Raw genomic sequence first — 15646 nt, 5'->3', positions numbered from 1 at the left:
AAAATCCTAGTGTGACAATTGGAGAAGCATCTGCGTGCTTCCTGTCTTGGCAAAGATAATAGCTAAAATAATCCAGGAACGCATTAAAGAATATCTCAAAAACTTTATCGACAGAGGGCAGGCTGGTTTTTGCTGGGGATCCCCCTGTGTTGGCCATTTCAACATACTACGGATCATTTTGAAACAGTGCGTGGAGTTTACATCTTTGCTACACCTGCTCTTCATTGATTTCGAGGTAGCTTTCGATAACGTGAACGGACAACTGTACGCAGGAGAAACTTTCTGTAGAAACTAATAACCATTATCAGATCTACGTATTATGGCGCGAAATATCACGTTCTGCGCTGTCGTGAAATTTCAGTTGTTGAAGCCCAAAATGGAGTTTGTTGGGTTGCACCCTGTCACCGATATTCGTTTCATCAGTGATGTTTATCGTGCTGCTTTCCCTGGAGGATGCGGTGGAGTTGAAACACCTCGATTCCATTGATGACACCTGTTTGCCTTCCCACGGTATCAGGCACCTTGGTCAAATGGTTCCAGATTTTGAAAGAGAGGCAAGTAGGGGTTTTCAGTGTAACCTCCATAAAATAGCCGAGCATTAAAAGCCACTGCTACTCAACTTGCTGTGTCGTATCATTGGAGTATGCTGGGTTGATATTATAACAACCGAAGAAGTTGGTCGGCCACGGACTGTGATTGGCGTGGGGTAGGTCACACATTTAAGAGGGGCGCCAAATGTATTGCTGGCTGTGCCATGGAGTTGAATCTATTCTCCCAGGAACACGGGCGGGTCGCTGCAAAGGCACTTGGCACAGAACAGTAGAGGAGAAGTGTAAGCTTCTCGGGGAATCGTGGGGGAAGCTCAAATACATTTCAAGTAACCGAGAACGATGGCGCGTAGGTGTGTTCATAACCAGTTACCCAACAAAGCGGCAAGGCAATCATATACATATATTACTGACCGAGAATATTAAATCCAGAATTGATATTTGAGTTTAACTCCACTTATTTTTATCAATGTTTAAATTGCTTAAATGTACCACCCGAGACGTACAAACTGCCTTCATCCAGAACGAGCAGGCGGCGTGAGACCTTGGGCTGCACATCAATGAAGGCAAGACAAAATATATGGTGGCAACGTCAGCACCGAAAATGAACCATCCAACAACATCAAACCGCACTGGTCAAACAGGAAGAATAAGGATAGGAGAATACAACTTTGAGACCGTTGATAATTTCTTATATCTAGGATCGAAATTCACAACCGATAACAGCTACGATGATGAAATCCGCGCACGGCTGTTGTCAGCCAACAGATCCTATATCAGCTTAGAAAGACTGTTCCGCTCGAAACGTCTCACCATAGGGTCAAAGCTCTTACTGTACAAGACTATGATCTTGCCAGTCCTTATGGGATTCCTCGGATACCTGGGTTCTTAGCAAAAAAAAAAGGAACTGCGAACTCTTGGCTGCGTTCGAGAGAAGAATTCTCCGAAGAATTTTTGGCTCCCTACATGAGGATGGACGATTCCGTAGCCTACATAACGACGAAATCTATGAGCGATGCCATGACCATCAGGTTGTGGATAAAATCCGGCTCAATAGGTTAGGGTGGGCGGGTCACTTAATCCGTATGGATGAGGATAATCCAGCCCGTAAAGTCTATAAGGGCAATATCTATGGTAGAAAAAGAAAACGAGGCAGACCCTGCCTAAGATGGAGCGATGGCGTAGTCCTGGACGCCAGACAGCTTTTAGGGATATCGAATTGGTGGACCTCGGCGCAAAACCGGGATGTCTGGAGTTCCTTATTAAGGCAGGCCTAGACCGGATACTGGTTGTTGCGCCGTTGATGATGATGATAATGAAATGTACCAAGTGTGACTCGAATATTTTAATGTCTTTTAAGGATGAATTTGGGACTAAGTGAAGAAATGCTGAATTCTGGAGTCCATCGTATCTATTAACTATTGTCACTAGAAAGTGAATTACTTCTTATTTTTAAAAAACACGCGGCATCCGATTTCGTTCAAGGTAAAAACAACGGATATAGCGTTGCCTCGTCTCTGCCCTAATAGCACTGGGTCGGAAGAGTTTCCTAAATGTTATTCGCTCCTTTATGTAGATCCACAACTATGACATGCGTACCGAAACATGACATGGGTGCTTCGTCTATGAGTCTCCTCGTTTCAAACTTTGGCGTTAAAATTTTCAATAAGAATGTTGATGTCAATTAAGTGCATACCATAAAGTGTGTCTTCAAAGTTTCTTTACCATGTTCACTTTTCACAAGAGAATAATCAGAAAACATGCATACTATCTTAATTGAGGCGTAATGATATCTTCCCTTTCATAAAAGTTGTCTGACGGGTTCGTCCTGGGCAGAGGTAACTCATCAGACGCTGCCTCACCTCTGCCCTGGGAGCAGCATGACTGAAAGTAGCGACAGGTGGTAATCGCTCCCAAAAAGAAGGGTTCGTGGACCACAAAAGAAGAAGTGAGTTGCTTCCCAAGTTGTCCTGTCCGTCATCAAGTGTCCGCAACTCAGGACTACCAGCAAAAATAATCCGAAATTTATTTAAAATTAGCCTCACTGCACTCAGGAATTTGGGAAAACTTATTAATTAATTTAATTATTAATTTTGGATTTCCATTGATTTACAGCAAACGACTTCACATGAAATGCTTCCACTCAAATTGAAACGTTATTTTGCCTAATCTCTTTTCAGGCACAAAGGATTCTTAAAGGACTGTCCGAACGGATTACTCACAGAACAGGTGATATTTGGGCCGGCATTTTCATACCTATAATTTTTTTGTGTTTTCAATTATTTTCAGGGTTTCATCAAAATCTACAAACAATTCTTTCCACAAGGCGACCCTAGTAAATTTGCATCACTTGTATTTAGAGTTTTCGATGAAAACAATGTGAGTATCGAAGTTGGGGTTGTTTCCATGTGGGGTAAATGTTGCTTGAATCAAATAACCAAATGTGTTGTTTCATCGTATTTATAGTGGGTATTTGCATGAATTTATTATATGATACATACTGTCACTGTCGGTATACACACGTCATTAGAAAGGGATCTGTTGCCTTCAGACTGCGGGTAACCGATCGCAGGGATGAGGACCCTTCCTGAATTAATCAAAATAAAGACAAATGGATAGCGCTCAAAGAACTATTCAAATATTCTTTACGCATTTGTATTCGACTTTGAAAGTATAATTTTCATTCATATTAACATACATTCAGAGTTCCCAATATTCATCATCCCCGTCCTCCTTGGATGAACGGCGTCTTTCAAAATAGGACAAATTTGCGTCACACACTCCCATGATTCATAACATCACACGTCATCGCAAAACACCAAACACAAACACCCATTCATGGCTATGAAAATAGAATAGAATTGAGCATCTCCGCAAATAAATATATTATTGATGTATGAATTCCTTATTTGTCACTCACTGTACGCTCTCATTCACAGGACGGTTCAATAGAATTCGAGGAATTCATTCGGGCGTTATCAATCACATCTAGGGGTAATTTGGATGAAAAATTACATTGTAAGTCAACAACATGGAATAAACCAAATATCGATCAATTGCATTGAACAACATTTGTCAGGACAACAATAAATAATATGCCTAATAAACATTTTCGTTTCAGGGGCATTTAGGTTATACGACGTCGACAACGACGGATACATAACAAGGGAAGAAATGTACAATATCGTTGATGCCATTTATCAGATGGTGGTATGTAGCGATTCGCCGAGTTTTCCTTTGCAAAATCTGAAGGAAAGAGTGTCCGTTTCGCAACAAAATCGGTTAACACGCAATTGGTTTCGTGTTGGTTTCCTTTTGTTCGGAACCTCTGGCTCTTGTGGCCTGCTCCTTGAACCTAGATACACCTATGCTCCTATATACAGTTCATATAGGTTTGACTGGATATGACAGGAAACTCAACTTGCACATAAAAAAAGCTTTCTGAATTTTTTTCCTATTTTATTCGAAAACAGTTTCCCAACCATTACGGATTCCTTGTTCTGTTGAGCTCCCCTCGCTCGTCCTTAAAACATTTAAAAAGGTCATGGTATCCCCAAATGAGCTTACAATTTGTAATTCATTGGCCTACTCAGGACTTTTTCTTTGATAACTGCGATTTTTTTCAAGTATGCTGCGTTCTCTATCGTTCCATCTATATCTTCCATCAGACGAAGATTGATAGCTGTCCAGATAAGTGCAATAAACTTGCTGCTAGCACTTATCAGTTCATCATCTTTGAATTTGTTTATTAACGATAAAACGCACACGTGCCATCCTGAGAAACTAGGGAAATGCTTACGACCAACGCTTTTGGAATAAGGATTTTCAGTCAAATATAGATACGGAGAACAAATATCTTTTACTCACGCAAATGCCATTATGAAGATTATTGTTAAATGTTCGTAAAAATGGGTGAAAGGACCATTGTACTTTAGTTGTTTGTATTTGGAGTGGAATTAGAAATAGATTTTGATTAAGTGAGGTCAAAGTAATTCATGGTTTAAATTCTGATTACTAAAATAGATCCAGAGAAAGAGTCTTAAGATGAACCGGTAGATTTCTTTTGGCATATGAACTGAAGGTAGAGTTTGGGGATCACTTCGTGTTAAATATTGCCAACGAAAAGGCAGAATTTTATAATTATGTAATATATACCACTTTGGATAAAATTTGTGACTATTGACGATTCAGGTGCATCTACACCTAAGTGCTGTTTCACCAAAGCAATAGACGACACGACTTCCGTTGGAATTTCCCTAGTTAGTCCGGGCAGGTTGGCTGCGTTCTTGATACTTCGGTGATGAAAATCCCCTTGAGTAGTACAAGATGAGCCTTAAATCTCAATATAAAACTATAACCTAGATAAAAGTATTGACGACTAGATATCTAAAATAAAATGGAGAAGGAAATTAGGGACATTGATTTTAATCATATGGCCCCAGACCTGGAGGAGGAGACAAGCAGAAGTGGAGGGAGAGCATATTGAAGATAACAAACCTGGTCTGGAAATGCAGATATTTTAACAGCCAGATAAAGTTGAGGCCGTCCCGCTGCTTAATGGGAGCAGCACATGGAAAATCATAGCTTCTGTTTCTCCACAGATGCAAGATTTAAAGACTTTTCGCGAACGTCCGTGTCAGGCATTGCTGGATAATTTGATCAGGAGGCGGAAATGGTAGTGAGTAGGTCCAAAATTGAGGAAGAGTGATAGCTCAGTGTTAAAAACCAAAGAACCAGCAACATCTAATGGCATAGGTCAAACGAGAACAATAAGAATGGGAGACTGCTCCTTTGAGACCGTTGATCATTTCACCTATCTAAGGTCGAAAACCACAACCAGTAATAGCTATGACAATGAAATCACGGTAGGCCTAGACCGGATATCGGATGTTGCGCCGTTGATGATGATGATGACAACTCGAGCGTGGGCTATGTCCTGGAATGAAATCCATTTTTCCAAGGTGTTCGAGAGAAGTACATGCCCAAAATAATGAGGGACAAGTGCAAAGTTAAAGTCCGAGAACCGATAGTAACGACACCTAAGTGTATTTAAAGCAAACACGATAAATGAACTACAATGTCGTGGTGCGAAAAATTTTGATCTGACTAGGGTCTGATATTACCATTCATAATACCATACCATTTATAATAATAAACACGAGCCACGCTTGCTGCCATTTCATGAAATGGGTTTCGTTTCGTTTGAGCTTATTAGTAAGACATGGCAATTCGAATGGGAATTAGCAGTTCTCTGTTCTCCAGTCACAGAAACAATCCCTTCCTAAACAGAATACATGCTATTTGATAAAAAGTGAGTATTATATGAAAATCGCTGCAGGAAAGTAAACACAATAGCTGAGACGCCAAAACACACTTCGAAGCCCAACCTTCATCCAAAGAAAGGTACTGGTATCGGTTTGTGGTTTGCCGTTGCAGGTATCAAACATTTTCTTTTTGCAACGTGGTGAACCAACTACAGCACAGAAGTACTATTCCCAACTCGAACAAATTGGTAGAAAAATCCAAACTAGGGTATCCAAAAGGAAGAAGGGAAAATCTTGACTGACGGTTTCATCCAGAGCAGAGGCAACTCATCAGACGCTGCTTCACCTTTGCCCTGGAAGCAGCGTGACCGAAAGTGGCGATAGGTGATAATCGCCCGATTTATATATAATCACAAACACAGGGTATCTTATTTAAGCCAGCCACCTCTTCCATACTAATCTCATAATTTAATACCGGGTCGTCCATTCGTTGAATGTGGTCTGTCGATTATTCTTTCCAAAGACTTATTTCAACACTATACCTTCCCCGATGTTTAGCTATATTTCAAAACCCAAGTCAAGGACCGGGTTTGGATCCTTAACAGAACACAAGTCTGATAGTGCCCTGAATGAAACCGTAGTCGCCCAAAAAAGGGGCCTGTGGACCAAAAACAGGGAGTAAGCTTTCCTCCAATTGGTTCGGTACGCCACCAAGTGGATAACGGATCTAGGACTCAAAAGGAAAGGAAAGGAATTTCAAAAAAAAAAACGTGTCCAATCATTGTTTTTCAGGCAAGGAGTTTCATCCTCCTATGCATGTATTTCGACTTTACGATGAGGAGAACCGAATCTGATCTGATCTAATCTTCCTCCTCTCCATGTGCTTTGTATGCCCGCTTCAATAACATACTTCTCAAATACGTAAAATTGCAACCGTTTTCCAAGTTTCATGCATATTTTCTAGTTTGGACTGCGATGTTGGGTTTTTATTCACTGATGCGTAATCTTCTTTCGTGATATCGTCGAACTTCACAAAGATTTCTTTCGCGCTAAGGAAGGACCGCGATATTATCATCAATATACCCTACCACTTGCGTTGACTTAAGGATCGGCATAACTTTGGTATCAACAGGCACTTTTCTGATTGCACGTTGAAGAGCATTGGGGTCAGCTCATCCCCTGTTTGAGACCGGTTCATGTTAAAAGTATATCGATACTGTCAACTGCAAATTTGAACTCGTCATGATTGCTTTGGTGAGGATTCATTTTTTGGTATGTCCACCTCTAAAGTCGAGTACTATGCGATGATTTTCGCGTAGTGCTTCAGCCTCTGAGATACCCTTGTAGTTGTCACAGTGAGATGCCCTGCAGTTGTTGCAAACCAGACGGTCGTGTCTTTTGTAGATTCGAAAGAAGATATTTTTACTCCATTTTGCTGTTTTTACTTCTCCTTCCACATTTGATGTATAAGTCCATAGATGGAACCACATACTGCGTTCTCTCTCTGCCCGCATCATTAGCTTGCTTTGGAGTCAACTGGAACAGGAACTCAACGCTCAACAACCACAGTCATAAGAAAGGTTCGTGAAATTAACATCCCCTTGTGTTTTCGCCGGGCCCATAATAGGCGATTGTCGCCATTCCTTTCTCACATTTCATTATTGAACAGAGATTTTCAACTCCTTTCAATATATAACTAGTTTGGGTGAATTTCTGCATGGTTATCCTTAAGTTTATTTTTGGTGGGAGTTGCTGTTGTTGTTTTTTGTTTGTCCCCTGGGACCCGGCAGGCTAACAGTCCAAACAGGACCTGACACTGCTACGAAGTACATGAACAGGACTGATGGCACTCACTTAGCCTACATTGCCAGAAAAACACTGTCGTTTATGGCAACAAACTGTGTGGATCACGTGGATCCGCGTTTCGCCCTGGGACCTATGCTATCCTTTGACCACGAACACCGAGTACCCGTTATTTCGACCTCAACTTTGGAGCGATCACACTGGTAGCACATCACCGATTATTTCCAAAGTGAATTTTGCAGAAACGTCCACGTAAAGTCGTCTTAACACGTTGATTATAGTCTAGCTAGAAAGAGGGAGGCTGTAGGAAACTTGGAATCACAAAAGAGAGAACAGCTGGCTAGCGAAAAAAATGGCGGGGGAAAAGAGACGGGCGCAACATTACAATACCCATAAAACAGGGGTGTGCGAGCAAAAAATTTGTTGTGGAAGGGCAATTGTATCATGTTGGGATGGGTAGGTAAGCACGTATCATTGGCTGCTTCGAGAGGGCCAATCAGCAATGTAGTGGGCGTTTTGATGCCACAAACTCACAACAATTCTTCAACCTGACTGCTGTTAAGAGAGCAAGGAGGCCGAGTTCAGCCGCCTCAGATCTTCTGCAAGCCCGTAGCATTCACGAAGGAAAGCAGCTCTCCTAACCAGCAGCTAGAAATCTCGCAGAGGTCACCAAAGATAGGTTTATTCAGTGTCCGCCTGCCTCTAGCTAGAGCTGGGAAATGGTAATCTTCTCCGCAGCCTCGGAAAATGCGAATTGTAAGGTATGCCGAGTCTGACGGCATGGTCCCTTTTGGGCTAGAGCTCCGTCTTCAACTTTGTGTTAATCGTCTGGCAAAAGAAGCTCTCGCGATCAGGTTTTGTTATAAGCGGTCTAAATCCTCCTTGACTTGGCACAAGTGGTGAAGCTTCGTCATCTGCCGCGGTTGATAAGTAGTCCGAATAGATTCACACTCGCCATCGGCAATCTGTCAGCCCGCTCATTCTTCCCTATGTTCCCATGACCGGAAACCCAGAGGAGGGTGACCTTGAGCGCGCCACCCAGATTGCCGAGTCCGCATCTTCCAGCCCACAGGCACACCTTTCCCAACGCTCCTTTCATGATGTCACTCATAATGAAGAGAAACATCCTTCACTAACATCACCAAGTCGTGGGCATACCGCTACTGTTCAATATTCTCAAAATTTCGTCTATAACGATTAACCAGTGCACCGGAGAGTTGACGCCACTCTGGGGCGTGCCTTTGTTCAAAGCTCTGGTCAATGGGCTGTCTGTCGATATCCGACTGGATTATCCTGGTTCTTATTATGGATATTATTCAATGCGTAAGATATGCCTCTAATCTAATCTGATCAAGGCTTCCTTGATAGCATTGGTACTAACGTTGTTGAATGCTCCCTCTATATCGAAGAAGGCAGCTAAAGTATATAGTGCTGCTTGTACTACCGTGACTTCTCAACAGTGCCAATTACCTCGTGGAGAGTGGCTTGTGCCTTTCAGGTAGGCATACTGGGACTTAGAGAAAGTCATTCTCTCTATAATCGTCATTAAGTGGAACGCGCTCTAGGGTTGAAGACAAAGGGGCGTTTGGTCGAAAGTCCATCGCAGACTCATGGGCGCGCCTGCCCGTTTTCGGAATAGAAACCACTCGTGCAAGTCTCCAAGACTGTGATATGTATCCCAAAGAAGTACAGTTCCAGTGAATATCAGCCACGGCACAAACCTTTCCTGCTGTTTCTGTAGCATGTTTATAGCCCAACCGATTTTATCTTCGGTAATTACTGATTCGATCACCCACGGCAGGGAAAGCTGCATATCCTCCAAGCAATACTCTGACTCACACACACTCAGTCCTCCTCGCTGGCGAGAAAGAGGGTCTAAACCAATTGCTCCAAGGTTTTATCAGAAGATTACGTCCAGAAGCCTTCCGACTTTTCAAGAAAGAATGGGCTCCTATATTCCTTGGACAGAATCTTTCTGAGCCTTGCGGATTCATTCGTTTAATGTTTTGACAATAGCGCAACCAAGAGCGTCTTTTGGCCGACTTGTACCTTTTCGCCCAATTCTTGTATCGCTACCAATAGTTATGTGTGTAGCAGATGTTAAAGATCGCCCAGATGTGCTTCCTAAGACTAAAGACATCTTCTTTCCACCACGATATTTTATTGCTGTATTTAGCTAGGCAGAAGATTTAAAAAGCGAATGTCTTTTCCAGAGCCCCGACCTTTGACTCCTGTTTGTCTGTCGTGCCAATCTTGCCAATTTGTTTGTTCTTAATAACTTGACCAAACCTCTTCAGGTAGATCGTCCTGGAATCTCTGAAAGGCGAGTGAGAGACCTCTGCGGTCAGATCTAGACTGAAAAGTATCCAACAATGGTCTGAAAGAGACTCCTAGTCAGACTTTCTCCAGTTCTCCACCCTAAGAATTTCATTGTCAGCTAGATTGGTGATATCAAGGATCTTCTTCCAATCGTCACAGTTCTATGAGCTGCGAAACCGATAGATTTGTATTATTAGTAAAATCAAAGAGCAATTCACCTCCTCCGGCGATTTGCGAGCGGTCGCAAATAGTACGGCTTGCATTAGCGTCGCAGCCTATCATCAGGTTGGATTTCTTTGTTTGTATGGTGGCGTTCAAATGTTGTGGTTATTTTAGCGGAGCTGATCGGTCGTGAGCTATGCAAGTCGAGGAAATATACACGTTTTCTGCCCTCATCTGCTCCAGGTCGGACACAGAAAAGTGTGCAGGCTCCTCCTCGCGAGGATACACAGGCTCTAAGTCTGCTCTGATCAGCGTCTTCTGTGCTGCGGAATAAATTCAAATATTTATTTTGGAGTCCTTTAATGGTTCAGTCGATGTGGAAGACTTCCTCTAGGAGGATGGCAAGTAGATTAGTCGAGGTGCACTTTGAGTACTGCAGATTTATTTGTGTTACCCTCACCATGATCCCTGGTTCGTCAGTCCCCGCCGGACCGTCGATTCTCATCTCCTCCAACAACTTGTTGGCGGCGTCAGTTGGATCCAGGTCGTCGTTCGGTTTGGCAGAGGGGAACTTAGGAGAGGAGGTGGAAATAAAATGTTTTCCTTCGGGCTCAGAATTTTCCCGGCGACCTAGATGTTGACAAGCAACCAATAAGGGCAAAGGTATCAAAAAAGGAGCCTGCATAATTTTCTCCTCCGCCAGGATTTTCTTTCTACGGTCTTGGTACTGAAATATGGAAACGACACGCATTGATATGGCTTTGCGATTCTACCTTCCACTTCCTTACCGCTCGTTTAGGGAAAGCCAATTTCAGAAATACAAGTACTGAAAGGGTTCGTGTAACCAATTGCACCAGTTTTTTTGCCCAGTTCGAAAAGAGAGATTCCCACATTAACATTTCCTTATTCAAATATAATTTAAATAAAAAATAATAAATTTCGGTGAAACCAAATCCGAAAAAGAACTCGTTCTTGTCTCCTCGTTATCAGAGGCCCAATGTAAGGAACGGAAAATAGGATGGAATTTTCTTGCAGCACAAGAAATAGAAACTAAAAATTTCGCTAATTGACACTTCATAAATTAATGTATCTTATTTCAGGACCAGATACTAGTAGTTATCATTTATCTAGTAGAAGGACATATTAATATTTGGGTACAGTGAAACTGTCGGAACAATTTAGAAATGTATAAATGAGAGCCTTGCTGAGACCAAATCGATATTGCTGCGAATGACACTCTTTTCTTCCAAAATTTCCGCAGCCAACATTTTAAATTTATCTCTACACATTTTATTTATAATATTTGGCTTCAATCTGCTTTACATTTTGCTAAATAAAATTAAAGAATTCCTATGCATTACTACTTTTAATTCACTACCTACAATCAAAATCACTACATTAATTTATCAAGGGACAACAACCGCAGACCGAGGATGACAACACACCACAAAAACGAGTGGATAAAATATTTGATCAAATGGATAAAAATCATGATGATCGTTTAACGTTAGAAGAATTTCGTGAGGGTAGTAAAGCTGATCCACGTATAGTACAGGCATTAAGTTTAGGTGGTGATTAACCCAAAGATACCTAGTAATTCTAATTAATTACTAAACTAACCGTTTAATAACAAAACAATGCAGTATGAATCAAACTCAAACCAACAAATGAATATAATAATAATTCAAATGTTATATACATAGACGTATAGCGGTGAAAATGCGATTTAAATGTGACAGAGCAAAACAATAAATTTAACGGTTTTCAATATAAATATACATGTATAAAAAAATGTTAAAATAAACGGAAAAGTAAAAACTGAAAATAGTGAAAATAAATAGAATGCAAGTCGGGAAAACATTTAATAGTAAATGGAGTTTAGTAATAAAGTTAAAGCTTAAAAAACAATTGAAACTAAAAATAAATTAACCAATTACTTGAGAATACATTACTCAATGACTAAATACATAAATATATGGTAATTCTAAATTTCACCTAAAAATAATAACAATGACAAATGAAATCTGAAGATACATTATTAGCAAACTGAATAATTTAAGATATTTTATAATCAGTCATTAATGATTATCGGAGGAAATATTGTGCGAGAGAATCGCTTTTCATGCTCGTTACTCAACATTAAAAAATTCAAAAGTTTACTATTCAATGCATTTTTTGTGAACCAAAAAGCGCAGTTTAATCAGAATGCATCTGATCAGATGATTAAGTTGAAACAAATCAATTCTGCTCCAATTTTGGATGATGTTTACATCATAATCGTTTCGATTTGTTATATGAGAATTGAAACCATCTTAAATCTTCACTGCTAATGTGAAAACAAATCATTTAAACCATTTTCTAAATAAAAACCTCAATTTTGGTGGAGCCTCTGATTTTTAAATACAAAATATTTTCATTTTCTAATTCGCATAAATTACTCCGCTTAAATTACTAAAATATTGGCCAAAATAATAAAGTTTAACTTGAGTGAATCTCGAATCATCTACGCACTCCATTTCCAAATGTTATTTAGCAACAAAATGATTTGCTACTTCGCTATAAAATATTTTCATCACTACGACTATCAAGTTGTGAGATATTATTGAGATATGGGTGGATTTCAACTGTAAAATAGTCTCGGGCGAGTAAAAGAACACCAATAAACAAATGTCTAAAAAATACAAGCAAAAATGGTTGTTAAGAAACCACAATTTTTTACTATTCAAGTTGTACAAATACCTTAATAATAAATTTAAAAAAAAACTTCATGTAATTATGATAAAATTAAAGGAAAAACGCTCACGCTATTACAAAACTCTAATAATACCTTCTATAATTATGAATAATATCTAAAAAGTAAATAAATAATATCTGAAACTAATATTCTTTATTCTCTTTAAGGTAGTGATCGAATAATGAAATATTTCTTTAGTTTTTTATATAATTTCAATAAAAACCAATATTAGTTTCCTTCAAGCTGATTTGCTAAAGCGTGTTAGAGTTAATATATAACAATACTATTATATTTATATTTTATAATTTGAGTTGTGGTTTTTGATGTTGGCGTTGTGAGGAGAATGCTTGTTAAAGTTTTGGAAGCCCAATTAGTTGACCAAATAGTAATGGGAATTTGATTAGACTGAATTTAGTTGAAATTAGCAAAAATTGACATCTTGTGTTGTATATTCGATTTTTATGTTATCAATACTTACCTAGGATAAGACGTTTTATGGCACTAAACTTGTCCCGAATTAGTTACAATTAACAGAATTTATGTTAGTTTGAAGTATGAAAGTATAAAAATATGTTTGTCTCTATACCTTTGGTTTTATTTAGAAATTTGGAAAAAACGTTTGGTTTAGAAATAACAATTGTAATTGTATTGTATGTTTGTGACTGAAGACACTTTCTATGATTTTTATGGTTTTCAAGTAAGCAGTCAAAGACATATAATTCTATTTGATAAAATTTAATGAAATAACAAATACCGCTTATGTGATTTAAAAGCAATTTGAGCATTCGCTAGTGAAGAAAATTTAAGAATATATATTACATAAGTAAAGCAAGAAAAGAAGAAGATGAAACGTAACGATCAAATAACTTGAAAATTTTTTTACAATTACTATGTAAGTAGCCATGAAAATAACAATATAAAAATACTAATAATGAAATTTTGTTAGTATTTTTTATTGCATTTTATTAGTGTAATGTGAATAATAGGGAACTTAGTTGTAAGTGTTCATTGTTAAATATTGAATATACAATAGACTAATAATCATTATTCGTACTACATGAATGGTGTTGTTGTCTATATACAGTAGATCGCTTAACATTTCAACACGCATTTCCTTCCAATACAACTGAAGAGAAAATAGAACGAGGACAACTATCACAGAGGAGATAATAACATGACGAAGAAATCTTGTGTCAAATCTTTGCACTTAAAAAAAGTTTCTTATTACTTACAATTAGTCACTATCCGCTTTTCTATCTGTATATTGCTGAGAAAACACGAGAACCTGACAAAAACTGTGGAGACATGCAGTAAACTACATGTACTCGTAACAAAAGTCGTTGTTCACTGAGAATTTTCCGTCCTGCTTTTCACTGCTAATTTTCATATTTGGTATTTGATTGTGTTAATTTTAGAAACCGCACCATTTTTATGCTTTTCCATCTGCACCGCTAGACGCTTACGCTTTGTATATTTTTTAAAACATTATTCGTTTTTGTTTTGTTATGTTAAATGTATTAATTGAAAGGTGAGTGTAAAATTGCTTAAAATATTTGCTCATCCCAATAAAATAGAAGTATATCCGGAAAAGTAGCCGCATTGGAATATACAGACAAGTTATTACGAATGGTTAGGACTGGTGAGTTTATTTAATGATAAAAAATAATTACAGATTCACTAAATCGATTTATAAGACACGTCCTTTTTTAAAAAATGAAATTCACAGCCAATGAAATCGAAATATAGGGATATAAATCTTACAACTTGATGTATCTATTAAAAAATTGTCACTAATTTAGCATGTGTAATCTTCACAAGCAGCAACCTCCCTGGAGGTACCTCCGCTCTTCATTGCGCTTGTACATGGTTTTATGCTCCTTAGCTAGGAAGACAGCAGCAATAATCACCATCACCTTCACAGTCAGATCAGGGACAGTGTACTAGGCAGATGGCACAAGTTACCTGCCTTTGTTCTTACGCAACTCGCATACGATAGATACACTTCCTTGCCAGAAGCATTAGTCCATACCTCCGTGTATACAAGAGCTGCACTTATTAGAAAATATCTCCTGCTAGATCTAGAACCCCCTAGTTTACTACTAGCCGATTTAAGGCCGAAATTCCATCTGGAGCCTTTTCTGCTACTGCTACTTGAAAAAGCTCATCATCGAATCAAACGTTAACCCAACCATTAAGTTTGACTCTATAATCAACTCACTGATCGAAAAGGGTCGCAGGGCCGCGATTCTTGTTTTAGTCAAGACGACGTCCAGCAAAAAATGCAACCAGGCGCAACTCTTCTAATTTGTCTAGTGTTAACATATTATCTCAGGAAGCGTTCCAGAAGTTCTGTCCAAGGATGGATCGTAGTACTACCCGTGACGTGATCACTTTCCTCCTCTGGCCCTTTAGCGTCTCATAAAGTAGGAAGTGGTCCGTCAGATAATTCTTCAACATTGCCACCTACCAGCGGGAAAAAGTGTTTTCCTTCAGGTAGACGTTGAATGCGCCGAGAAGTAGATTTGACAGATGGTCGAACACCAACACCTAAAGAGAGAGAAGAGTATGACACTCATTCCGCAGTTCGGCAATTTCCGCCGTCTACAACGAATATATAAAAGGTTAGTTACTACTGCGTGCCCTCTTGGGCATAGAAGCTCCGCACACTGTTATTATTAGTTGCATCGCTTAGTTTACGACTGTGTCAGCTGCAGCGCTACCACCACCCAAAGTGTCCTCCAGTGCAGTTCTACCTATTTTAAGGACTTCGACGAATCTTCCGATGTTCTCCTTAGTGATTTTAAATTCACAGGGAG

The 15646-nt window shown here is 39.3% G+C and overlaps 1 protein-coding gene across 3 annotated transcripts in view; it reads left to right on the top strand.

Moving 5' to 3' along the window:
* LOC119656729 (frequenin-1) overlaps window positions 1-13413 on the top strand; it is a 221281-nt gene extending 207868 nt beyond the window's left edge. For all 3 annotated transcript variants that reach the window (XM_038063263.1, XM_038063262.1, XM_038063264.1), the window contains exons 4-8: window positions 2729-2777; window positions 2838-2927; window positions 3488-3566; window positions 3670-3758; window positions 11508-13413. In XM_038063263.1, coding sequence (XP_037919191.1) covers window positions 2729-2777; window positions 2838-2927; window positions 3488-3566; window positions 3670-3758; window positions 11508-11675 — 475 coding nt within the window. In that variant the 3' untranslated portion in view covers window positions 11676-13413. The remainder of the gene's footprint in view (window positions 1-2728; window positions 2778-2837; window positions 2928-3487; window positions 3567-3669; window positions 3759-11507) is intronic.
* Window positions 13414-15646: the final 2233 nt, after the last annotated feature.

The sequence above is a fragment of the Hermetia illucens genome, chromosome 5 (genome assembly GCF_905115235.1).
Source record: "Hermetia illucens chromosome 5, iHerIll2.2.curated.20191125, whole genome shotgun sequence".
NCBI lineage: Eukaryota > Metazoa > Arthropoda > Insecta > Diptera > Stratiomyidae > Hermetia > Hermetia illucens.
This window is presented reverse-complemented; position numbering and strand designations above follow the sequence as displayed.